Source organism: Anolis sagrei, chromosome 3 (assembly GCF_037176765.1).
Source record: "Anolis sagrei isolate rAnoSag1 chromosome 3, rAnoSag1.mat, whole genome shotgun sequence".
Lineage (NCBI taxonomy): Eukaryota > Metazoa > Chordata > Lepidosauria > Squamata > Dactyloidae > Anolis > Anolis sagrei.
Window position 1 is genome coordinate 108,095,675 of NC_090023.1, and position 26,176 is coordinate 108,121,850.

General features: G+C 39.6%; 1 protein-coding gene across 2 annotated transcripts in view; it reads left to right on the forward strand.

Annotated features, from left to right (window-relative positions):
* RASA3 (RAS p21 protein activator 3) overlaps positions 1-26,176 on the forward strand; it is a 169,112-nt gene that overhangs the window by 132,318 nt on the left and 10,618 nt on the right. The window contains exons 8-21 of one of the 2 annotated variants that reach the window (XM_060769666.2): positions 2,237-2,316; positions 3,520-3,624; positions 3,777-3,933; positions 6,672-6,820; positions 7,605-7,719; positions 8,802-8,876; positions 10,470-10,593; positions 12,037-12,143; positions 16,055-16,132; positions 17,843-17,920; positions 19,698-19,771; positions 20,279-20,326; positions 22,599-22,705; positions 23,909-23,991. In XM_060769666.2, coding sequence (XP_060625649.1) covers positions 2,237-2,316; positions 3,520-3,624; positions 3,777-3,933; positions 6,672-6,820; positions 7,605-7,719; positions 8,802-8,876; positions 10,470-10,593; positions 12,037-12,143; positions 16,055-16,132; positions 17,843-17,920; positions 19,698-19,771; positions 20,279-20,326; positions 22,599-22,705; positions 23,909-23,991 — 1,380 coding nt within the window. The remainder of the gene's footprint in view (positions 1-2,236; positions 2,317-3,519; positions 3,625-3,776; positions 3,934-6,671; positions 6,821-7,604; positions 7,720-8,801; positions 8,877-10,469; positions 10,594-12,036; positions 12,144-16,054; positions 16,133-17,842; positions 17,921-19,697; positions 19,772-20,278; positions 20,327-22,598; positions 22,706-23,908; positions 23,992-26,176) is intronic. The other variant, XM_060769667.2, reaches the window with a different exon arrangement.

Here is a 26,176-nt window from a genome sequence, read left to right on the forward strand (position 1 = left end):
CAAGTAGGGCTTCCTGAAAGTGTGTTTCTACCATCTTTCCAGCCCTTATTTGATTTAGAACACCTGGGTAGGACTACAGTAACCTTGTTTTCTAAATCAGATTCTGAGTGGTTTCCTCTTAAAACACAAAGAGGAAACCACTTGTAATCAGATTTAGAAAACATGTAAGTGTGTGATATGAAAGTATGCACTCTGTTTCAACTTTTCCACAAATCATTATGATGAGTTTGTAAAGCTAAGATTGTATATGGAGTTCTCTGTACTATACTTATCAAACCTCCAACTATATTTTCAGTATAATATTCATTACCAGTTTCTAAGCACATACTTTAGCTTAAACGAGAAATAATGTGTTACTTTAAAAGAGTTTCTTTGTCAGCTATTTTCCCCCAATCTAGAACAGAGTTACTTCTTTGCTTGTAATGACCAGGGCCCTAATTTAGTATCATATTATAGTGGTGTTGGAGGAAAGTGCTGAGAGTGCCTTCGACAGCGAGAAGATCCAACCAGTCCATACTTCAAGAAATAAAGCCTGACTGCTCATTGGAGGGAAGAATAGTAGAGGCCAAGATAAAGTACCTTGGCCACATAATGAGAAGAAAGGAAAGCTTAGAGGAGACAATTATGCTGGGGAAAATGGAAGGTAAAAGGAAGAGGGGCCGACCAAGGGCAAGATGGATGGATGGTATCCTTGAAGTGACTGGATTGACCTTGAAGGAGCTGGGGGTGGTGACGACCGACAGAGAGCTGTGGCGTGGGCTGGTCCATGAAGTCACGAAGAGTCAGAAATGACTGAATGAATGAACAATAACAAATTATAGTGGTTCTGTCTGTTAATTACCACTTACGTGTTCTGACTTAGGCTGCTTCCAGACAGCACTTAAATGTGCACCAAAGAGGGTCTAAGACACTGGCTTAAGCGCACATTTAAGTCCCCACACCTCCCCCCAAAACCCGCACTTTCCTGGAGGGATGTCAAGATACCCTCCCGGTACCTTCCAGGAGGACACTGAGATGACCTCATCCCAAAAAGGCTTTAAAATAGAAAATAACTTACCCGATTGCCATTAAGGTCATGTCGGTATCCTCCTGGCATGTATAAATCATGTGCCAGGAGGAGGGTGAGGAGTGATTTTCCTCCTGCCCCCCCCCCTCCTGACGCATGAGTTCTATGCCCCAGGAGGACTCCAGCAGAACCTTAAAGGAGGCCAAGTAAGTTATTTTCTATTTTCAGGACTTGGGGGGGGGGGGTTGGGGGCGTTGGTGCACTCTGAGTTTTCCGGGCTCATAGAGCCTGAACAGCCTGAGAGGGCTGTGTGGATTGAGCCCAGGGATCGTTTGACAAGGTTCCTGGCTCCAGTCCACAATGGGCCCATACCTGGAAAGACCCAGATCTTATCAAAGATCCATATCTTATAAGATATCAAAACAATTCAGGACAAAGCAGGGGTTTCCTGCTTTGTCTCAAATTAATTTGATTTTACCAGAGGAGTCATTTGGATGCCCCAGTAAAAGCATGCAAGCTCACATGTTTGGGGCCCTGTCTGGATGGGCCCTTAGTTTTATCAATGAGAGAGAGGATGAAGGGTCAAATAAGACATTTTGGTGAGTTGCTGTGCAGCTTAGAGGGAGCCTGCAACAAGTAGGAAAGGAAATGGAGAGAGGAGAAGACATTGAAGAGGAGTTGCACTGAGGATGGCAGTTAGATTTTGGGGAGGGAATTTAAAAGTTAATCTATCTTCTCTGCCTTCCTCCATTCTGCTGAAGAGGAAAGAATCTGCTGCTGCTACCCGAGAGACAGAGAGTCAGTCATTTTCCTGAAATTTTTAGTGGCATAATAATAATAATAATAATAATAATAATAATAATAATAATAATAATAATAATAATATGTTAGTAATCCAGTGAGTAGCTCCTAGACTGAAGTAAGAGTATCAAGATATGCATTTGGTGCAATTAATAATACAAAGAATGATTTCTAAAAGGAATATTCCAAACTCTGGATTAAGTTGGAATTGGACACATCTCCTTTACTGGGTGCAATATTGTAAGTTTCTTTAGGAATGTATTCTCTGAAAGCTTTGGGGTATGAGGAAAGTGGTATTGTGGCTTTGCACCTGTGAAACCAGTGTGCACTGTGTAATCTCATTGAGGTTCCCTATATATAGTGACAGTTTAACAAGATTCATGTTAAGTAACAAGATTCTACTGTCTTCAATTTTGTCATCTGTGCTAGGTTACCAGACCTTGTAGCTATAACAAGAAATCCCATTTTGAAATTGAAGATGCTGATGAAGTTGACAAGATGGAAATCAGGTAAATCTGTTTGTTCACAGACACTATTCATCCCTATAGTTACAATGTGCTATTTGTGAGAAAAGGTTAGGCATAATACTTATACAGCCATTTACATGGTTTGTGACCTTGAAAAGCGATGCTTCTCTGTTCCTCTTTAATATCTGTCAAGGAAATAAAGCATGTATCCTGAGAGAAAGAGGTGAAAGGAGAATACATTTACTTTTGTCTTCTGCTCACTAATTTGTCACTGAATCATCTTCAGCTAGAAAGAGCTTCTGCATACATTTGAAATGTATCAGAAGCCTGGAGAATGGGTATAAGTTTTGCAAATACCAAAGCCCAGAGGATATATCAAAATCAGTGCCGGCACATCTGTAAAGGAGTGAATATTTCTGAGGCCCAGTGTTAAGGAGAAAGCTCTAGGCAAAGTGGATGCAGCAGTTGACCAAAAACTGATTTGTAACCCTTTTGGTACTAATGTTGGGGAGTGGTCCCAGGTCAAAGTGGTCCCTAGTCAATTGGTCCATGGTCAAAGTGGTCCATGGTCAAGTGGTCCGTGGTCAGAGTGATCCCCAGTCAAGTGGTCCCTGATCAAAAAAAAGGTTGGAAACCACTGCCTTAAGAAAACTTTGGTATGAAGGTTTCCAGTGCCATGTTCATCTTGCGGGCTGTTGGAGCTGCAACACTTTCAGTAGGCAAAAGAAACCATACAGTACTTTACACCCATGCAAAATCCAGTGGACAACACTCCTGCATTGCTCATCAGCAGCTGGGTTGGAATGTATTGCACACTGAATGGCAGGTGTAACATCAGATGTCTGGATCTATTGTTATGGTCTTGTTTGCTTAGCCATAAATGCATCAATTTTCCTGTCCCCCTACATCTTTGCCTACCACTTGTTGCTAGGGTTGCAAATAATTAACCTCTCTCTGGGATTTAAAATGGTAGTGGCAGAGGTGGCTGAGGTAGTTCGTATGTACTTTTACAGTCCTTTGGTGGTGTATTTGTTCTTCCCACCCTGCTCTGAAAGGTCAGTAAACTAGTACAAGAAATGTACTATATATTGTATACACAGCTCCCAGCCCTGTCTATGTTATGTTGGCAGTGCCCAGTAAGTGCCCATGATTTCTCTCCCTTCCTCAACCTTTGTCTCTCTCACACGAACAATCACACAGTTTCTCACACATATTTACTCATTTTCTCACTTCATTGTGTTGCAGGGTTGATCTTTGGAATGCAAGCAACTTGAAGTTTGGAGATGAATTTCTAGGAGAACTAAGGCTACCTCTGAAATGTCTCCGGCAATCCAGCTCTTATGAAGCATGGTACTCATTTATTTTAAAGAAAGATTACTCTTTAATTTAACATCATTTTTATTCTTTCTGTAATTGTTTTACCTTCTTTAATTTTAGGAACCTGTCACCAGCTATCTAATTTCAGCATAATTTACCCACACATGTTTTTCTTCATTTGTCAGGTATTTCCTGCAGCCCAGAGACAATGGAAACAAGTCACTGAAACCTGATGACCTGGGTTCCTTGAGGTTAAATGTGGTTTATACTGAAGACCATGTTTTTCCTTCAGACTACTACAGCCCACTTAGAGACCTCTTATTAAAATCTGCAGATGTTGAGGTAACTTGCTTGCTATGGACTCTTCCTCGCCCCGAACGTTTTGTAAATATTACATAACATAGTGGTGGACCATTCACAGTCTAGATCCGCAGTGTACAAATGCAACCAACCCAGTGGTCCTCCATCATCCCGCAGGAGAGGGTGCTGGTCTGTGGAATTCTGGACCTGGGATCATTTCCCCTCTACATGCCACAGTGTCATCCTTTCTTCAACCAGAAGTGATACAAAATCATTTTCCACTCTGTGAAAAGCTGGGAAAAGGCTGTTTTTATTCATTTGTGCAGGAAAAGCAGTGGAGCCTTGGGGGGGGGGGGGTGGAAGAACAGCAGCACTCAATCTGCGATGTTTATAGAATCATTTTGGTGTTGGGTGGCATATGCAGGTTTAAAACACAGCTATTTTTTAAAATGAGGACTTGGGAGAATTTCACTGTCCTTAAACACTCGGAAGTCCAGCCTTCTTGACATTCTTGTCAGCTATCCCCATTTTCCTTCTAAGAACCAGAACTGTGAAGTCCCCTCCTTTTTCCTTTCTTTTTTGCTCTCACTAAGACAGTGTGTTTCCCATTTACCAGTCGCTTCATCAATATTCACAACTTCTCCAGCTTTATTGCCTCTGCGTCCCAGAGTCTACATACTTTCCAAGGATCTCTGCATGGTCTTCAAAGTTTTCCTTTCTTGAGGTTTTACTTGCAACCTCAGTAGCCTCCTGAAAGCACATAATTCAGTTCTATGAGGGAGGGGGGGGTGATATCCCACACCATCACACTGGTGAAGTTCATCCATACCATAACTTCTTCATATTATAAATTTTAAAATATTATCTTAATGTTGTTCATATCGTCCATCAAATTGACTTTGATTTATGTGGGCCCAATGAATGAGATGTCTGCTACAGGCCCTGTCATTATCAGACTTAGTCAGGTCTTGCACTCAAGCCCATAACTTCCTTGATTGAGTCAATCCACCCATGTTGTGGTGCTTCCTCTTTTTGCATTGCCTTCAGCCTAACCTATGATCATATTTTCAAATTAAATTATTCATCTGATGATGTGTCCATAGTTTCATCATTTGGCTTCTAGGTGTAGAGTTCAGAATTGATTTGCTCTATTTATTTTTTTCTTAGTATATAAAATCCTAATAGATGAAAAAGAAATAAAATGGCTGAAATGTTTGCAAGTTCGTTTTTGTCCAAAAACTGCATTTTAAACAAAGTAATATAATGAGTTTCTTGATGAAAAATAACAGCAAAAGCAGACATACTATGATTTCATTTTAATATCTTCCTGTGATTAAATACACAAAACCAGTTCTCATTGGTGCCCATTTTAGTCAGTATTTAGCACATACTAGGAATCTGAATTAATGTAAAAAGTGTTAATTCCATACAAATGAACTCTGGCCTTTGCACACATACCATTTTACTAAAAACATGGGGTTTATATTGGGCTAGGCAACTAGGAGAATAGAGAGCAACATTGGACCCTCAGAGACCTTGAAGAACAGCATCCCCATGATTCACATACTCTTTGGAAAAGACATATTTGCTCCCATGTGATCCCCAATTCCACCTAGAGTGCACAAGTGTGTTTTCGCTATGTCTTGGGACTTTTCTCTTTTGTAGCCACTTTAGATGCAGGAGAAATCATTTTTAAGAACAGGAAGTGAAACAATCACTTCCTGCTCACTTCCTCTTCCTGGTGGAAATGCTCTCCACACCCCTAATGGCTATTTTGATTAAACCTTTTTTGGAATAAATTTGTACTTTTTTCATCCCGGGAGAGCTAGAGAGTCTCCAAACTTTGTAGAAATGCCCTCATTACCCCCTAGTGGAGAATATGGGGCAGAAAATATGACCACTGCAGAGCTCTGAGGATCTCAAAAACGTCTGAGGTGTGTGTGGTGGTGGTGGTGGTGATTTGTTTGGGGGGGGGGGGCTCATGAGGCCTACAGACTACACTTTGATCACCCATGGTTTACACCATCTATGCTACTGAGATTGTAATGCAAAGTTTCACACTTCAGTTTCTTCCCCATACTTATATCATTTGCATGATATTTTTGATAGTAATTTTTGATAGTCATTATGTAGCTGCTCCAAACATTTTCCTGGCCCTCACCTTATCTGGTATTTTTTCCAGAAGGCTATCTTCACTTTTGTCTATTGAATGCTTGTTGATACTATCCCACTTCTGTTCTGTCCCTAAAACCCAAATGACCATAGAGATTAAGTCACTGCAAAGCTTAAGATAGTCTGGGGAGGCCCTGCTCACAGTCCCAATTTCCTCGCAAGCGCAAATGGTGGGGACGAGAGACAGGGTCTTCTCAGTGGTGGCCCCTCAGCTATGGAACTCCCTTCCCGGTGACGTTAGATCAGCCCCCTCCTTTCTAGCCTTTAGAAGGAAAGTCAAAACCTGGCTTTGGTATCAGGCTTTCAAAGAATAGTGCAGTGCAATAACAGATTTGGAATATGTGTAATGACTATGGAACGTCTTTGGACTACGATTATGGATGGCATGATTTATATTGAATGTAATGTTTTTAAGCATTTTAAATGCTTAATATGTATTAATTTAAATTTAAATTTAATTTTAATGTTATTGGAATCGTATGTGTTTTAAGTCATTGAATAATTGCCTATATGTAAGCTGCCTTGAGTAGAAAAAGGCGGTGTATAAATAGGTAAATAAATAATAAATAACTAGTATTTAAATCTTTTTTATCTGCCTTTGTGTCTAGCCTGTTTCAGCATCTGCTGCCCACATACTGGGTGAAGTCTGCAGGGAGAAACAGGAGGCAGCCATACCTCTGGTCCGACTCTTCTTACATTATGGCAAAATTGTGCCTTTCATTAGTGCAATCGCAAATGCTGAAGTGAGAAGAACTCAGTGAGTACAGTCGTGATTTTATTTCTAGGAATGAGAGTCACTGCAACATAAAAACATGGCAATGACTTCACAACTAAATAGTTGTTTAGGATGAGGGGGGGGCACAATCTTACTGTCTCTTTAAGGTCCAAAGACCAAAGTCTGTAAAAGTTAAATCTATGCTGTGGGGCTCTTATGGCATTCAGCCTTAAAATATGCTTATTTGAATGCAATTTACTAGAAAACCAATAGGACTTATTTCCAACTGAAAGTCTTTTGCCTCAGGATGCTCCACTTCTTTAAAGAACTGCTCTTATTTTAAAGCTATGCCATCCTCCTCCATTAAATGGCTTTATAGATCTCTTTGGCGTCACATGTAGAACTTCCATAATGAGCTTTAAGGAATGCCGAGGAGCACTTTCTTTTAATCCCACCACCTTTGCAAACTTTTATTTGGTCGCTTTTCAATTATTGTAAGTTTTGTTAAATCCCACCTTGGGAGAAAAGCCAGGTACAAATTCAATAATATAATAAAATATTCCACACAAAAAAATGAAAATAAACAAAGACAGCCCTGCCTTGCAGACTGTGGTCTCTTGGTCCCATTGGTGTTTGCTGAGGTTTGTGGTTGCCATTTATTTGTGCTTGTAACATCACTCTTAAACATGTTTTGGATAAAATATTTTGATAACACCCTTTAACAGATACATCTTTGGGCCTTGGTTCATTTTATCATGTTTGGTTAGCTTAATGGGTTGGGATTTCTTGTACATGAATGTCATATGATATTAAATTATGTTTTTAGAGATCCAAACACCATTTTCAGAGGAAACTCATTAACCTCCAAGTGCATTGATGAAACAATGAAACTGGCAGGAATGCATTATCTTCAAGTTACACTAAAGCCAATAATTGATGAGGTAAGGCCACCTTCAAAACATTTATAAAATAAACCGGCAAATATTTTAAGAGCCCATCTCCACTTCCTTGTAATTCTAAGCAAGTTAATCATGCCTAATGGGAAAAGTTGTGGAGTTGTGAAACCTATATAGTTTTTGCTTATCCGGGGAAGCTACAGTGTCACCTGTTGCCTTATGCTGCTATGAAATTACATGCTGTGGAGTGGCCACAGAGGGAAGGGCTGTCTTACAAAAGCAAGTGTTTTGATCCAGACAAAGTATTCAGTGCATATACAAAGGAAACCACTTTGTAAAATGTGTAATTATTTTTAGATGGGTGCCCATCTTCTAGCTTGACAGTATGGCATTATTTTATTATCTCTGCAGTGCAGTTAGCCTATCCTCCTTCCCAGCGTCACAAACAGAGAAGCCGCAAATTTCCTCTAATTAATTCAGCATTTTCCTAACTGATCTGGTAATGTCAAGTTAGGTCACATTAAAGATTTTTACAGTTTCTTTAAACCAGTTTTGCAATAGTGTTATTTTGTTTTTATTTTTGAAAAAGGAATATAAAAAAATGTTGCCTTATGTGTCCAAGTGGTGAAGCAGAGGTTTGTGTTAAGGTCAGTTCCATGCAATCATTATTAGTTGTATTACTAAGCCACAGTTAGAAGAAATAATAATAAATAATAATAAATCTTTACTTATATCCTCCTTTTCTTCCTAACAGGACCCAAAGCAATACAAATCAAAACACATTTAACATAAAATACAAGACAAAAATCACACAAAGCATAATAACATAATAAGGTGCTGTAATGGGGGTGGGTTCAATAACCTGTCAATAACCTGGCTGCATATTTGTAATCTCTGAATTAGTTGGAGTTTCTGGGGACTTTTCAAGGGCAGTCCCACGTGGCGCCATTACAGTCATCTAAATGGGATAGTGGCATAGCATTTCAGTGGAATAAAGAGAAATTCAGCTCCCAAGAAAACTAGACTACTTAAAGTATAATCAGTTATTTATGTAAGGGACTGCAACAATCCCACAGGGCAATAATCCAGTGCACTGATTGCAATTCTTCCTTCCTTTTTTCTTTCAGATTTGCCAATTCCATAAGCCTTGTGAAATTGATCCAGTTAAGTTGAAAGATGCTGAAAATTTGGAAAATAACAGGGTAAAGCAGTTTATTTTGTAAATGATTTTAAGTTAATGTAATTATTACTATACTGACATGATTTTTGTATTAAATTTGGTGCTCTTTGCAGCTGGAGTGAGTGGAGGTGAATACATTTGCTTATACACTACTGCATTTTAAAATACCTGTGGGTAACATGTATTTCCAGTTTTTTTTATGCAGATGTTGCAAATCAGTGTAGCAACTATGAAGGCTTTTCAATGTATCATATATTGAAAGAAATAACATATAGGTTACATGTCATATGTGTTTTGCTTGAAAATACATAGTGGAAAGCATTAGCTTTGCTGTGACTCGCCAGAATCTAAAGAGCAAGTTTGTGTAGAGTAAACTAAAAATAAAACAAAATAAAATGTCCATGCATTGTGTGTTACACATTGCATTCTGTGTTTGAGTTTCATGTAAATCTCCAGGGCTGAGAAAGGCAGGATAGATAGACGGTAAATAAATAATAAATAAATACATAAATTTTCCTCTTTACAGGAATTTTATCAACCACCCCCAAATTAGGGAATAGTTCAAGACCTTGGGAGCTGTAGTTCAAAACATCTGAAAAGCTGAACGTTCCCACCCATCTTCTAGAGCAGTGGTTCTCAAACCTGTGGGTCCCCAGATGTTTTGGCCTTCCAGAAATCCTAACAGCTGGTAACCTGGCTGGGATATCTGGGAGTTGTAGACCAAAACATCTGGGGACCCACAGGTCGAGAAACACTGATTTGGAGAGAAAAGGTTGCATTTAGGTCGCATGGAGTCAGGCAAATAGTTTCATGTAGGAATAAGTGACAACATGGTACAGGCAGCGGGGGAGGGAGTGGGGAAGCAAGGTTGTTAAAAACCATGAGTTTTTATGTGCTAGCATTAAAGATACTATCCATTTAGCTTTTGAATTCAGCAGGTACAATAAATCAGGAAGAGAAATACTAAAATCTCATTAATGTTGTTTCATTGTAAAACATGACAACAATTTACTAAATTAATAATGTAAGGAAGAGAAAGGTCCTGGTCAAATGCTTTTATTAACATAAATCCATCGTAAGTTATAGAAAGTACTTCCAGAGAGTGCATAGCTAAATATAGAAGCTTAAAAGGCAATAATGTTGTGTTTTTCAAGACAACTTAATTAATCCATAGATCAAAAAACTAATTCAGGTACACTAAATAGGATTATTTATTTTAAAAAGTCTTTGTTTAAGAAACAGATTTCCCAATATATTGCAATCTAGTTTTGGATCTTCTTTTCTTGCAGATATGATTGTCTACATGGCATTGAGGCAAGGAGGGTTGAGAGGGCTATTTAGGAAAACACCATTCAAGAACTACTTTTAAGTGTCTGGAACGGAATGCATGGTTATTTGTGTGCTGACCAATACTTACTGAATACATTAACAACTGGTGACATAAAATATTCTGAAGAGAAATCGGACAGAAGCACTAAAACATAATGTAGTATCTGATCATTATGAGTTCAATTAACATCAAAATTAATTAAACGTATACATTTTTCAGTGTTGTAAAAACCTGGAATTGCCTTAACTTGCTTGTTTTACTTGGCTGTTGTTGTTTTTCTCCCAGGAAAATCTTAGGCAATATGTAGACCAGATATTCACAGTTATTACAAAATCTGGAGTCAGTTGCCCTACAGTCATGTGTGATATCTTTTTCTCATTGCGGGAGTCAGCAGCCATACGTTTCCAAGGTATGTTACAAAATCTCTAAAAACCGTTAAGCTACTTTTAAAATTATGTATCGATTCAAAGAATGAATCAAACCAACTCACTTATTGTTCCTGACTATGGGCACTTCCAGACAGGCCCCAAACCCGGTTTGGCACAGATTTGAGTACTCACACCAGCCAAAAACTCTGGGCATCCATGGGGGGTGCGCAGTGTCTTCATGCCATCGCGATTACAATCGGGATGGTATGGAGCCACGATGAAGCCTCCCTCCCCATTTCCCCATAAAGAATTTTTTGAAACTTACCTGGCCACCATAACTTTCTTCCTTGTGCCCTCCTGGTGTAAGGAAATGACGCATCAGGAGACAGGAGGGTCGAGGAGGAAAATCCCTCCCCTCTCCCGCCCCCCTCCCCCCAATTTTTTCACACGTCATTTCCTCACACTCTCCTGGCGTGAGGAAGAATGTTATGGTGACCAGGTAATTTTAACTTAATTTTTTTACTAGAGTGGAGGGGTGGAGGGTAGGGAGTGGGTGCCATTCAGGGCCCCAAAAGGTTCAAGAAAGCAAATAGGGACTCACCCCCTGGTAGTTCTTGGACTCCTGGAAGTGAATCCCCACAGACTCAGTACCCTATTAGACCTGGGCCTTTCGGGAAGGCTTGGATCTAATGGCGTATTTAATTAATTTGAAATAACCGTGGTTATTCAGAATTAATTCATTTTTAATGGAGGCGTCATTTGAATGCCCCCAGCAAAAACCCAGACAGATCCTGCATTTTGGACCTGTCTGGATGGGCCCTAGATTTCACTATATAGTCCTTCTTTAATATAGATGGAAAGTTTAATTGAAAAAGCTCCTATATAAATTACGTCAGTTTCCAGTTTCAGCCAAAAATCTCAGTACCATTCTGTTCATCATAGAGTTGGAAGAGAGCACATGGGCCATCCAGCCTAACCCTTGCCATGCAGGAAAAGCACAATCAAAGCACCCCCAACAGATGCCCATCTAGCCTCTGTTTTAAAGCCTCTGGAGAAAGAGCCTACGCTACACACTCAATTTTTTTTTAAAAAAAGACCTCTGGAATGAATCTCTTTTCCACTTGTGCCAGATTGACTGGATACAGTGATTCTACTGTGAAGTCACCTATATTTCATGTGGACTCCCCACAGCAGTCTTTTTTATTTGACCCATGTAAATGTGGCCTTAGGGACGGAATAGAAGTGTTTTTGCCTATTCCTTTCCCTGAAATATAGCTTATAGCGCTTGCTATTCATTGGCAGTCTCCTGCTCAAGTACTAACCAGGGCTGACCTTACTTAATTTTCAAGATCAGATGGGACTGAGTGCCTTTAGAACATTTAGTCTCTTTCCATGGTTTCACTCCCTCTTTTTTATTATAGTCGTAACTTTTTGATAAGATTGGAATTACAATTAACAATTTGTGTTCTGTTTCTAACTTACAGATGACCCTGATGTTAGGTACACAGCAGTAAGCAGCTTCATTTTTTTGAGATTCTTCGCCCCTGCAATTCTTTCTCCAAATCTCTTCCATCTTACACCTCATCACCCAGTAAGTGTTTCATCTATCTCATGCCAAATTATTCAGGAAGCTCTTGCTTGGACCACAGTATCTTCTGTTTGAGGCATTCTAGCACTCCTCATTTATACCCCTAGCCCTTATCTGGCAATTGAGTCACAGTTTACATCAATTTTAACAGAGCTGAAAGGTCCTTCACAGATGGAAAACTACTTGGCTAGATCGTAGTTGATCAGGGAAAGGAAAACGTTGTTGGTGGGCTGCATAAGCCCCTCAGCCACCTTTTTGCAGCCTACCAAGACCCTCTGTTTTAAATCATTTTGAAGGAATTCTCTCCACTCCTATCACATTCAAATTTTCTATGTCTCATGTTTGCTTGTTAAACCATGTATCCACTCAGAGAAACAGCCAAAGACTTGCTGGAAATAGGATGTGATGCCACTACCATTTGCCAGCAATATGACAGTGCATCCCATCAACCTGTGTGTTTTAGCTTACAACTCCTAGAAATCCCAGCCAGTTTACCAGCTGTTGGGATTTCTGGAAGTTGAAGGCAAAACATCTCAGAGCCCACAAGTTGAGAACCACTGCACTAGGCATACAAAGATGAAAAGTGGCTTCTTTCCCTTTGCACACATTATTTTTTTACCGTAGTCTTAGACATGTCTGTGAAATTCCCATGCTACCTACCATAGCAGTGAATGTAGAAGATTCAAAAGCTCGTTGTCATAAGCCTAAGTGTTGCATTTGCACTACAAGCAGTTGCGTGCTTGTTTGGCATTTAGTGCATTGGTCGTGGGACTCAGTGGGATTAAACTCTAAATAGATTTGCCTAGGTTTGCATTATCCTATATATATGCAGCTGCTTCCTCAGAAGTGTAGATAAAGAAAAGACTGCTTGATGACACTGAAAATCAGGGTCTTCAGTAATAGATGAAAAGGCAGGTGGACTTACTGACCCATGGAAACACTGTGAATTTTCAGGCATGTCTTTAAAGAAAAGTGAATCTGTTTTGTTTTATTACATTTGAAAAATGAAATGGCTGGCGATAGGCCTTTGGATGCCCTCAACAGATGCGTGCCCATTTTCATCCAATGACTCATGGCAAACAGGTTTTCAAGTTCCCATAAGATGCAAAAGCAACTTGTCATGTAGGCAGATCCTTCTTGCAAAGAAAGAGAAAAACTCTACTCTGCTAGTTGTGCAAAATGTACTCTTTATATACCTATGACCCATGTAACCTTATCTTACTTCCAAATTAGTTGTTGGCAATATGATAAAATATGAACTCTTTATGAAGATATGTAGCATAGACCTATGTTGTATATAGAATTTTAAACAGACACACTTTATTTTTAATCTGCCCCTGCCAGGGTTCACAGAAAAAAACAATTCGGTTTTTAATGTGTTTGGTCCACTGCAAGAACAATCCTGTCCTCCTCTTGCCACCCTGTCATGGGCTCTTTACATTTTTGGTTGACAAGTGGTGGGATTAACGCTTCTTTACAGGCCCTATATCACAAATTACATTAGTTGCAGGCACAAGCTATTATACTTTCAAGATAGTATTGAATGTTGTCCTTCATAAGAAAATGCCTACTTTTCTTCTTCCTCTTTTTTCTCTCTTTCACAATTAAAGCACATTTACAAATAAAGTATTGCATGCTGCTATGCCAGCTTTTGCTCTTACAAGAAATTAATGTAATCTTAATAAATTGGAACTAACTGTGCAAAGGAGTGTGTGTTACATACAGTATATCAATGTGAAACCTGCTGTACTGTGGTCATAGATGAATCTTAGCTGTGTGTGTATCCCAAACAATCTTTAAAACCAATATGTGTAAGAGTTTGAAGAATAATGAGGGAACCGCCCTTGAAGGAAAGAAAATGCACTCCGAGGCTTGAGACATGTCGGTGACAATCAGCTGAGTGATTGTGAGGGGTGTGTGTGTAAAGGGTGGAGCTGGGAGAAGACTGAAAAAGGAGACACAAGAAGAAAAGGGGAAAGGAGGGCAAGAAATAATGGAAAGAGGTGCCTTTACATCTTGCTATGAGGAAACTGGCATAAATGAATTTTTGCAAGTACATTTACCAGCCTGCCTGCTTTGTTTGTGGACAATTTAACAGAGTTTTATTGCCCCACATGACAAGAGGGCTGCTGTCACCATGTAAGCCAAAACATTTGCTGCTCCTCTTTCAGGGGAAGAGGAGCCACCTATACAGTTCAGCTATAGTATATTTTATTGTACCATTTGGAGCCTTACAACTGCAATGCCATGTTTCCTGAGAAAGGCCATTTGAAACAGAAGGTTCATCTATATTGATTATGTGCTGCAGTTTGAAGCTAACATCAAACTGCAGCAGTTACAAAACACACACTGCTAAACTGCATGGGTTAAGGGGGATAAAGTTTATCAAGCAAAATCAGAGGAGAGTCCAAGATTACGCTAAATATAAATCACACTGAATAATGAATTCAGCTCTGTAGACTGAGAAGGGCATTGTAGACATGCACCTGTGCTGAAGTGCTTTGTAAAATTCAGAATGTGGGTAGGAAGGGCTGCAAAAAAACCTGCTGAAATGCCTATCTGGGCAGCAAGGGGAAATAATTGTTACGCCCACTGCTACATTTTCCCTTCTTGTTTCTTTCTTCTATGCCTCCTGAGTTCTAGTGTGCATCTCACCCAGAAATGGGGGGAGGGGCGGCGCCAGGGGGTTACTCATTGTACAGCAGCTATCATATCAAGCTGTGGCTTCTGTGGATTCTGGAATCAGTTCATGGCCACTTCTATGGTTAATGAATCACTTTCCTGGCCTCAAACCCGTTCCAAGAATGTCAATCTAATCATCTGCACAGCACAACCTGGTTTCTGCCTAACTGGTTCCGAGCAGACCTAAGTGGTCGATGTAGAGCCTTGAGATTCCAGTGGAATGTAATTGTCCCTAGAATTCATTTACAGAAAGTAGTTGATGGTCACAATCCTTTGTGGTTTACCATAGCATAGTAACTTTGCATATAACTTACACTACGAATGCCTATTCAACAATCCCCTGAAATCTCCTTTACATTTGCTCCAACCCCTCATCTTGCCCTGCAACCATATGAAGTCTGGTGGACAACAAGGGGTGGGATCAGGTGGGATCTGGCTGGATCCCTGATTGCACAGCAGAGGCTATCATCATTTCACATCTGGCAATGGAGACATAGCCAGATGCTTCTCTGATCCTACTCTTGGGTCTCCACCAGTCGTGCAGTGACTGTAAGGGACAGCTATAGTGACTGTGCAGTTTGAAGGGGCTTTGCTCAGTGAGGAGAGAGGAAGGAAATACTAAGTTCTGCATCAACCAAAAGGGACCTAACAGGTCAAGACTGACTTATGCCTGTATATCCCTTCTGGTCTTAAAAAAAAACTAAAGACCTTGGTCTGTACACAGGCATTTGGAGAATAAGGCATTATGGATTTCGACACAGTTTGAATAAGAACTATGGATTAAGCAATAAGTATAGAATCAAGACTCAGAACTTTATATGTTTTTAATTTGTTTAATTGTTCCATGTGTTTTATTTACATATGTTTTTAAATTGTTTTGATGGTGTCGTGTTTATACGTGGCATTGAATTTTTGACAGAATATTGTAAGCCTCCTTGAGTTCCCTGCAGGGTGTGAAAGTCAGAGTATAAATGAAGTAAATAGATAAATAAATATGCCACTAACAGGATGCCATCCATTAAATAAAGGAAGGCAGCTAGGGAGTCCTTCCACTATATGAGAAGTTACTTTGCAGCCCTTAATGTCAATTCCAACTCTTAATTCACTTGTGTTCTAGGAACAGGGCAGCAGAATGTTTTATGTGTAAAACCGAAACTAACATGGAAGTATTTACAACTTTTGTGGTTTCCTGCATACTAATCATGATACTATGTTTTTCTCCCCCTTTTTAGGATCCACAAACCTCGAGAACGTTAACATTGATTTCCAAGACTATACAAACATTGGGCAGTTTATCGAAGTCTAAGTCTGTAAGGATTTTACTTTATTTCCCCCTCATTTCGAGATCATTTTGTCTTTTCACTCCCCTTTCCCCAGAAATTAAATACTCGGGGGCACAATATTTTCCTGTGTAGACACGGCATTGACATCAAAAAGATTCTGTAAGGCTAGCATGTATGTATGACCAACTAGATTTTAGAGAAGCCTTGCTAGTTCCATCCGCTCTACCCAACATAGCCAATGGTGAGGATAATGGAAGACACAGTGCAATAACATCTGTAAAGCTATAACAAAGCTTTTCAATCCCTAATGCAGGGGTTAGTTCATGATCCCTCAGACTGTTGGGGGGGGGGGCAGACTATAGTTTGAAAAAACATGAACAAATTCCTATGCACACTGCACATATCTTATTTGTTGTGCAAAAAAAAGGAAAGAACAATACAGTGCTTAAAACAAAGAACATAAGCTTACCAGTATTTCAATAGGAAGTTTGGATCTGCTTTTGACTAATGAGATAGTCAAGTTAATCATAGAATCATAGAACCATAGAGTTGGAAGAGACCTCGTGGGCCATCCAGTCCAACCCTCTGCCAAGAAGCAGGAATATTGCATTCAAAGCACCCCTGACAGATGGCCATCCAGCCTCTGTTTAAAGGCTTCCAAAGAAGGAGCCTCCACCACACTCCATGGCAGAGAGTTCCACTGCTGAATGGCTCTCACAGTCAGGAAGTTCTTCCTCATGTTCAGATGGAATTTCCTTTCTTGTAGTTTGAAGCTATTGTTCAGGATTGTTCTTGTTGTGTGACTTGAAGTCATTTCAGACTTAGGGCGACACTATGTCTAAAGTTTAGGGTGGGAGCCAGGTAAATGAGCTTGAAGGGCTGCATCTGGCTTGCAATGTCATATTTGTACTAGATAATTACCATACTGTTACAAGAAATGCCAAAACATGTGTATGTCCTGTATGACCATTCAGGTCTCATTCAGTATCTGGTCAAGACATGAGCTTCAGAGCTTACTAAGAAGAGAATGTGGAAAACAAGGACATGAGATCTATGACCTGTGAGTTAGTGATTCCCTGGATTGTCTTACCTTTAAAAAAATCTCAGGGGTAATTATAATTAATTACTCAGCATGGTCACCCTTTTTCCCATAGTTCAGCAGTTTCCAATGGCTGTCACAGCTTGGAAAAGTTAATTCCTTGGACTTGAAGTCTGCAGCTCACCAGACTCACCATGCTGCTGGAGGAGTTCTGAAAGTGACAGTAAAAAAAAAAAATCAACTTTCCCATGCTTTGGGGACTAGCCTATCCTAACTGGAAAACCCTTGAATGAGAATATTTGGAAAGAGGAAACAATTTGGGCCAAAAAGAAAAGGTCATTTGTGCTCCCACACACATTGTTCTTTTGAATTAGTCTATAATTTAGCTCTAAAGTCTAGTGTCTGTCTCATGTTTTAAGCTCAGTGTCACTTTTAAAATTAATGACTAATTTGAGAAAATAGAGTTTGAAAAGCATCCAGGATTTTGAAAGGAAATAGCTTAATCTGTGGGCATGGGAGGTTGAACAATACCTCTGCGATGTTTGCAGCCAGCCTTGAACAATCTAGTTTTCAGGGCCTTTTCATCATTGTAAAATAGATGCCCATGAATGAATGAGTGTACATTCTTTTGCTGACTTTGGTGTTTTAATTTTACGTACATCTTTCAAGATAAATAGCTAGTGGTGCTTTTATTTCAGGCCAGCTTCAAAGAATCCTATATGGCTATATTTTATGACTACTTTAATGAACAAAAATATGCTGATGCAGTAAAAAATGTAAGTATTAACAACAGTAGTTTGCATTATGTCTTGTATTTTATTATTTGTACAGCATAATGTTAACTGATTCAATAAAGAATTATTTATGTAATTTAATTTATATTGTTATTTTGAAGGGCATGTAAAGAGGAGTGAATAGTAAATCAGAACAGTAATGAGAACCACTGTATGTTTCCTCACTACTGATAGGAGTGAAGGAAAAGTGGATGCATTAACTCTTTGATACAGGCACCTACAGCAGTGAACATCCATAACTTGACCTATTGTCACGTTGCCAGGGCTCTGCCTTATTTAGGTAGAGATGAATCAAACTCCCAGTTTTATCGAACTGTTTAATTAAAACAGCGCTTACTTGCTGGTTGTTTTAATAGACCAAAACATAAAACATAAAGATAGCAAAAACAACTCCGTAGTCAAAAAGGTCCAGTCCAGTGGTCAAATGCCGAGAGTTCAATAAACAAAGTCCAGGGATCAAGAGTCTATACCATAGGCAAAAGCCAGTCCAAAGGTTCAAGGTTCCAAGATTATAGGAGACAGATCATGATCCCGAAAAATCCAACAGACCTGGGGGGGAAACCAGCAGCATCCACCACCAAAATACAACAAATACTTTTCTCCCAAAGATCAGTCTCAAGGATAGCTCCTTAAATCCAGTAACACCCAGCTGCAACCCATCTCCTTCACACCACCATCCCTAATTGCTTTCACCCATGAACTCCCACTTACAGATTACCAAACCCATCATCATCACCTGAAGAACATATGACACCTATAACTTCTTCAACATGGTCAATGGCAAAGAGTTGCAATCCAAGAGTATCTGGTGGGTCACAGTTGCTCAAACTTAGGGTGCATCTACACTGTAGAATTAATTCAGTTTAACACCACTTTACCTGAAATACTATGGAATCTTTAGATTTGTTGTCTGGTGAGGGGCCAGCACCCTTTGGCAGGAAAGGCTAAAGACCTTGTAAAACTACAGCTTTTATGATTCCATAGCATTGAGCAATGGCAGTTAAAATTGTGCCAAAGTGCATTAATTCTCCACTGTAGATCAGTGGTTCCCAACCTGTGGGTTCTCAGGTGTTTTGACCTACAAATCCCAGAAATCCCAGCTGTTAGGATTTCTAGAAGTTGAAGGCCAAAACATCTGGGGACCCACAGGTTGAGAACCACTGGTGCAGATGTACCCATACTTTAAAATTTGCATATCGATAAGTATAAAGAGACATCTGACCATTCAAATTACTGTGGCATTCTTGGTAAATATGCAGTAGTAGGGCTTCCCTTGCAAAGTTGATCAACAGCTCATTGAGAAGGAAGACAAGCTTTTAAATCTTCACTCAACATGAAAGTCATTGGATCCATAGTAATCACAAGCTGCAAAACATCTAAAAATAGTGTTAGGAATGAGTTGGCAAGGAAGAGGATTGTGTATGCATGTGTTTCTTTGCTGTAGGGAGGAATTATGAGTAGGGCATAGGAAAGTTAGTTTTTGACCTCTTTCAGGATCCCTAGAGAGGATGAGAGAAGTTCTGATTAAGGGCCAGCGACATATATTATGCCCATATTTCATTTATTTTGAATGTGAAATGCATTTATTTATTAATAAATATTATTAAATATTCTTTTTCTCACAAAATGGCAAACAATTAGAGTTCTAAAACACTTATCATTTCCATTTGTATTTTATCAGTTCTGCCAACAGTAACAATTATATGGGATCTCTGCTAAATCTTTATTTTATGTATATTCATTGTTCTACCTCCAAAAGTTCCTAGATTTGATTTCATCCTCTGGAAGAAGAGATCACAAGATTATAGAACAGCCAATCCTACTAAAGGAAGGGTGAGTATATAATACGCTTTTAAAATGCATTAAAAAGACTCAATAGTTCAGTAGCAGGCGGTACATACTGTATCCATGCACTATTTGGAAGAGGAAATATAAACTACCCTTCTGAAAACTGCAAAACTGTACATGAAAGTGCTGTCAGGTTGGAGAGCATTGCTTGTTCCTTCAAGAGAATGGTCATCACTGAAAATGCAAGCAAATATGTTTTCACCAAAACATTTCCTGAGTTATGAAACACCAAATATAATTGGTTTCAGGGTAAAAGCTCCCCACTTCTAGATGAAGTTTATTATTGCCTCTGCATTATTGTTTACCACTTAAAAGTGTGCTCCTTTGTACAAGTTACTTTTCCCTTTGCGTTTTGCTTTCATAAATCAATACTTATGATTTAATAACTTTTCCCTCTTATTGCTTAAATGTGACATTTCTACATCTGTCTTTCTTTTTCTTTTGCTTCTGCCTGATTTTGTTGTCTCTTCTTGCTTGGCCTCCTGTTTTAAGGACTCTTAAACTTACAGTAAAGAAAGTTGATGATAATAGTTCATGCAGGTAAGACGGTAAAGGCAGTTGGCACTTAGCCATAGCTACCTGCCAACCGTGTGCCCTCCTTTCCTATCAAGCGAGTGTGTTTGGCTGGATTTGAGGAAAGGAATTAAGCGGTGGTTAATATCCATACAATGTGGCTAAAAGACAAATGGGGACATTTCACGGTGTATTGCATCAGCAGCTACTGGAGTGTGTGTGTGTATTATTCCTAAAGGCAGGTGCCTCCTCTGAGGACATTAAATATCCTTTTTACAAGTTCTTAAACCCTCATTGAGATTTTCAGTGATATACAGAAATGTTTCAATCCAGTAATGACACAGTAAATAGTTACAAAGTTGAAGTAATGTGACTAATTAAAAAAAAGGATTGAGAAAAGTTATTACTTTTGTTACTTGTTGAGAAACTATTTCAGTAGTTGGGTTGCTGTGAGTCTTCCGGGCTGTATGGCCATGTTCCAGAAGCATTCTCTCCTGATGTTTCATCCACATCTCTGACTGGCATCCTCAGAGGTTGTGAGGTCTGTTGGAAACTATTCAAGAGATGTTTATATATCTCTGGAATGTACCTCATCACACTAGAAAATGAATCCACTTTAGTGCTGCAAATTTCTGCAAATTTAGTACTGCAAAATTCTGCCTCCTGCAGAATTCAGGGGTTTGTAGTTTAGGGAGGAATCGTTAACCGCCTCTCTAAACCAGGGATCTACAAACTTTTTAAACAGAGGGCCAGGTCACCATCCCTCAAACTGTTGGAGGGCTGGATTACAATTTGAAAAAAACATGAATGAATTCCTATGCACACTGCACATATCTTATTTGTAGTGCAAAAAACCACTTTAAACAATACAATAATTGCAATGAAGAACAATTTTAAGAAATATAAACTTTTAAGTATTTCAATGGGAAGTGTGGGCCTGGTGAGATGGGATTGTTGTTGTTGTTGTGTGCTTTCAAGTCGTTTCAGACTTAGGTTGACCCTGAGTGAGGGCCTGGTAAATGACCTTGGAGGGCAGTATCCGGTCCCTGGACCTTAGTTTGAGGACTCCTGCACTGAACTATAAGCCCCAGATTTCTGCAGGAGGCAGAAACCAGATTTAAAGTGGATTCATTCTCTAAAGTGATGAAGTCACTTTAGAGTGGGAAAAAGAACTCTTGTCTGTTTGAAACAAGTGTGATTGTTGCAATTGGCCACCTTGATTAACATTGAATGGCCTTGCAACTTCGAACCTCATTTGCCTAGTTTCCAACAGACCTCACAACCTCTGATGATGCCTGCCATAGATGTGGGTGAAATGTCAGGAGAGAATGCTTCTGGAACTTGGCTATACAGCCCGGAAAACTCACAGCAATGCAATGACTCCGGCCATGAAAGCCTTCGAGAACATGTTTCAGTAGTAGTTAGGTTTTCTCTTGCCTCCCCCCCCCCCCCTTGTGGATGCTTTTCCTGCCAGGCATCCCAGAAGGATATGGTATTGAAGGCCACTAAAAAGTCCAGGAGAACCAACAGGGACACACTTCCCCTGTCCAGTTCCCTAAGCAGGTCATCCACTAAGGCGACCAAGGCTGTTTCATTTCCATGTCCTGGCCTAAAGCCAGGCTGCACCGGATCCAGATAATCAGTTTCCTCCAAGAATACCTGGAGTTGGGAGGCGATCACATGTTCCATGACTTTGCCCAAAAGGGGGGAGATTGGAAACTGGCCAGAAGTTGTTCAATTGAGTGGCTTTTGTTCAACAACATTGCAGTACTGAGCACATGACAAAATTCATTTCTCTTTGAGCATCTTCTCTTATTTATTCACTTCAGCTTGAAAGGGTCTATGTGACTTTTTAACTAGATAACAACTACTCTTGCAACAACTTCAAATGTTGTGGACACAAACTATTGTCTTCTTTCCAGAACAGCTGTTAAATTCCATTCTGTGCACTCTTCACCAGCGTATGCTTCTCCTTGAAAATGAAGAAACCTGCCTACCATACAGTGTTCACTCACATAACTATTACTTGGTAGATGGGCCTCTTTCTTTATGAGGAAAAAGGCTTGTATTCCACGTTCTGTTTAAAGCTGATTTATTCTCATGTGTCATCCTGGCATGGTATAGTAGTGAACTGTGAAGTATAGACAACATCTTTCTAAAGCTGAAATAAGTCAAGACCACACTTTGTATCTATATGGTTGCCTATTTTTCACTGTTTGCGTCTCTCTACAAACACATGGCATTGTTTGCTATCAGGGAATATACTTCCGTAGTGTCACTGTGATCTCATTTGCAATAGGTTTATGATAAAGAGGGCACAAGGCAGGAAACGATTTGGTATGAAGAACTTCAAGAAGAGATGGTTTCGGCTCACTAACCATGAATTTACTTATCAGAAGAGTAAAGGTATTAACTTTGTCTACTCTTTTTGTTTTAAGAATAACTGGCTGAAATCAAAGCAGTTTCCAACACTTATGTTACTCTCTTTGAATGTTTATGGCCATTGTGAGATTGCCCTTTTCTGCCTCCCACTTCACAGAGATCCAATCTCCACATCAACAGCGACAGGGCATTTATCATACCTCAGCCTTGGAATACCGAATTACACTAGGGCATCTGAGCAGGTGGATTGTAATCGATGAAATCTTATGCTAAATAAATACATCTGAAAGGCCCCAAAGACTCTCCTCATCAGGTTACTGTGAGTTTTCCGGGCTGTATGGCCATGTTCCAGAAGCATTCTCTCCTGACATTTTGCCCACATCTATGGCAGGAATCCTCACAGGTTGTGAGGTCTTTTGGAAACTAGCCAAGTGAGGTTTATATATCTGTGGAAAGTCCAGGGTGGGAGAAAGAGCTATTGTCTGCTTGAGGCAAATGTGAATATTTCAATTGGTCACCTTGATTAGCATTGAATAGCCTTGCAGTTTCAAAGCCTGGCTGATTCCTGCCTACGGGAATCCTTTGTTGGGAGGTGTTAGATGGCCCTGATTGTTTCATGTCAGGAATTCCTGGCAATAAAGAGGAACACTCAAACAACAGGCGAATTACTGACATGAAACAATATAAACCTTACTTGCCTAGTTTTCAACAGACCTCACACCTCTGAGGATGTCTGCCATAGATGCAGGCGAAACATCAGGAGAAAATGCTTCTGGAATATGGCCACACATCCTGAAAACTCACATAAATCCAGTGATTCCAGCCATGAAGGCCTTCAACAACACTCTCCCCATCCTTATCTTTTTTTAAAATTACGGTAACACTAAAGACATTAAAAATAAAAAATCACAAGGAAATCAATTTGGTAATCAACTTTCCAAAGACATCCTAGGTACTTTAAAGTTTTAGGATAGTATAAAATGCAGGGTTGGTATTGTGGCAACTTCATATGAAAAAACTCATATCGGAACCTATTTTGGTGTATTGTTATGTTCTTTATATTATGCGTGTGTATGTGTGTGCTTACCATTTTAAAGGTAATTGGTCACTGCAGTACTCCTTAGTTCCTCTGACAGTTGTGGAATTAGTATTTAAGCATGACTGTGCAAGACGCTGGGCATTTTAAATGATTTTTTAAAAACAGTTTTCTTTAATTTTCCATTGCAGGTGATCATCCCTTATGCAGCATTCCAATTGAAAACATCTTGGCAGTAGAAAAATTAGAGGAGGAGTCCTTCAAAATGAAAAATGTAAGCAGATCACCCTCCCTTTTTTATTTGTACGAACTACAGTATCATCAACATCCATTTATGGTCAGTTCTGGTACAAAAGTGTTTCCTGTACACTGTCTGTTATCATGAGAATACAGCTGTAGTTCTTCTTTTAGACTTAGAAATGTAGATAATCCCAAAATGCAACATGTTTTGACAGAAGCATCTAAAAATTCAACTAACAGCGGCATACAGATGGTTCTTCTTTCCTACTGATTATTAAGTTTATGATATCTGGAATTTATTTCACTTCTTTCTTTACATTGCATTATCTTATAAAAATAGTGTCTGTTTCCCATGCGTAAAATTATGTGATTTAAGCCATGGAAGACAAACATCCTACAAATGCTGCAGATGAGCTGCAGAATATAAATAAAATTAATCTATTTGTGGTCATCTTTATAATACTTTGTATGTATGTTCACAGCTAGTACAAAACAGCATCACTTCTCTCTGCTCACAGAGTTTTATGTTTTAATGTTGGGAATTCTCTTTAGTATTTATTTATAGTATTTATATTCTGCCCTTCTCACCTTGGAGTCAGGGCATATCACAATGCACACATATATGGCAAACATTTAATGCTGTTTTAGACAAAAAAAACAGATAGATAGAGGTATTTTGAGATTTCAACTTTGGCACCTGGAGGTTGTGCTCGATTCTGGCCGCAGGGGGGGTGCTATCGCCCACTATGATGCCATTTTGATTATATTTCCTCCTTGCTCTTTGATTGCCTGCATTTTTATCGTGTTGTAAAATGCCTCCCTGCTTTAAGCAGTCCCTAATTTCTCTACTCACAACACAGCTGTTTTCAAACTGCTTAAGTGGACAGTAAGCTAGGCTTAACAGCAGTCGGGTGCTCAATCCAACTCGAGCTTCGAACTTGCCACCTTTTGGTCAACAGTGATCTATTGCTGCTGGTGATTAACCAGCTGTGCTATAGCCCTGGGATAAGTTGGGATACGTTGGGATAAGTTCCATGAAATATGACAATAAAAAGAGGATATGTTTTAAGAGGTATATGAGCACATGTATGGCAGTGCACTGCCACTGTTTGTAGAATCTATAAAAACAAGGCTCGTTTTTACTTTCATTGATTTGTATAGGTTCTAAGAAATACTGTATGGATATTTTTATTATCATGAGGGAATGGTGATATTGACTTTAAAAAAAGAAATAAAAATAAAGTTAATCCCTAAACAATCTGTAATTAAATGTCAAGCCATATAGATATATTTTGCATTAAAATCACATTTCTGAGGATAATATTGAGTTATTCTCTTTAAGTAAAGGTAAAGGTTTCCCCTGACATTCAGTGTAGTCATGTCTGACTCTGGGGTGTGGTGCTCATCCCCATTTCTAAGCCAAAGAGCCGTTGTTGTCCGTACACGGCTCCAAAGTCATGTGGCCAGGATGACTGTATGGAGTGCCATTACCTTTCCGCAGAAGCGGTACCTATTGATCTTCTCACATTTGCATGTTTCCAAACTGCTACCTTGGCAGAAGCTGTGGCTAACAGCAGGAGCTCACTCTGCTCCCTGGATTCGAATTGCTGACCTTTTGTTCAGCAGCTCAATGGTTTAACCCACTGCACCACCAGGGGGCCTGGTTATCCCCTTTAGAAGTTCTAATAAGATTATTTATTATCATTTAAAACAGTTATATTCTGCCCTTCTCACCCCAAAGGGGGCCCAAGGAGCCCCCGGTGGCACAGTGGGTTAAACCCTTGCGCTGGTAGGACTGAAGACCAACAAGTTGCAGGTTCGAATCTGGGGAGAGCGTGGATGAACTCCCTCTATTGGCTCCAGCTCCTCATGTGGGGACATGAGAGAAGCCTCCCACAAGATGGTAAAACATCAAAAACATCCTGGCATCCCCTGGGCAACGTCCTTGCAGACGGCCAATTCTCTCACATCAGAAGCAACTTGCAGTTTCTGAAGTCACTCCTGACATGACAAAAAAAACCCAAAGGGGACTCAGGGCTGAATACAACATATAAATGGCAAATATTCAGTGCCCGGACATAAATAGCCTGCACACATACATAAACATTAAAATCAATGATTTCAACATTAACTCCACGGTTAATATATTAAGCATCTGCTTTCATGCTGCCTAAATTCCCTAAAGACACCAGATCTTGTCTGATTTTGGAAGCTAAGAA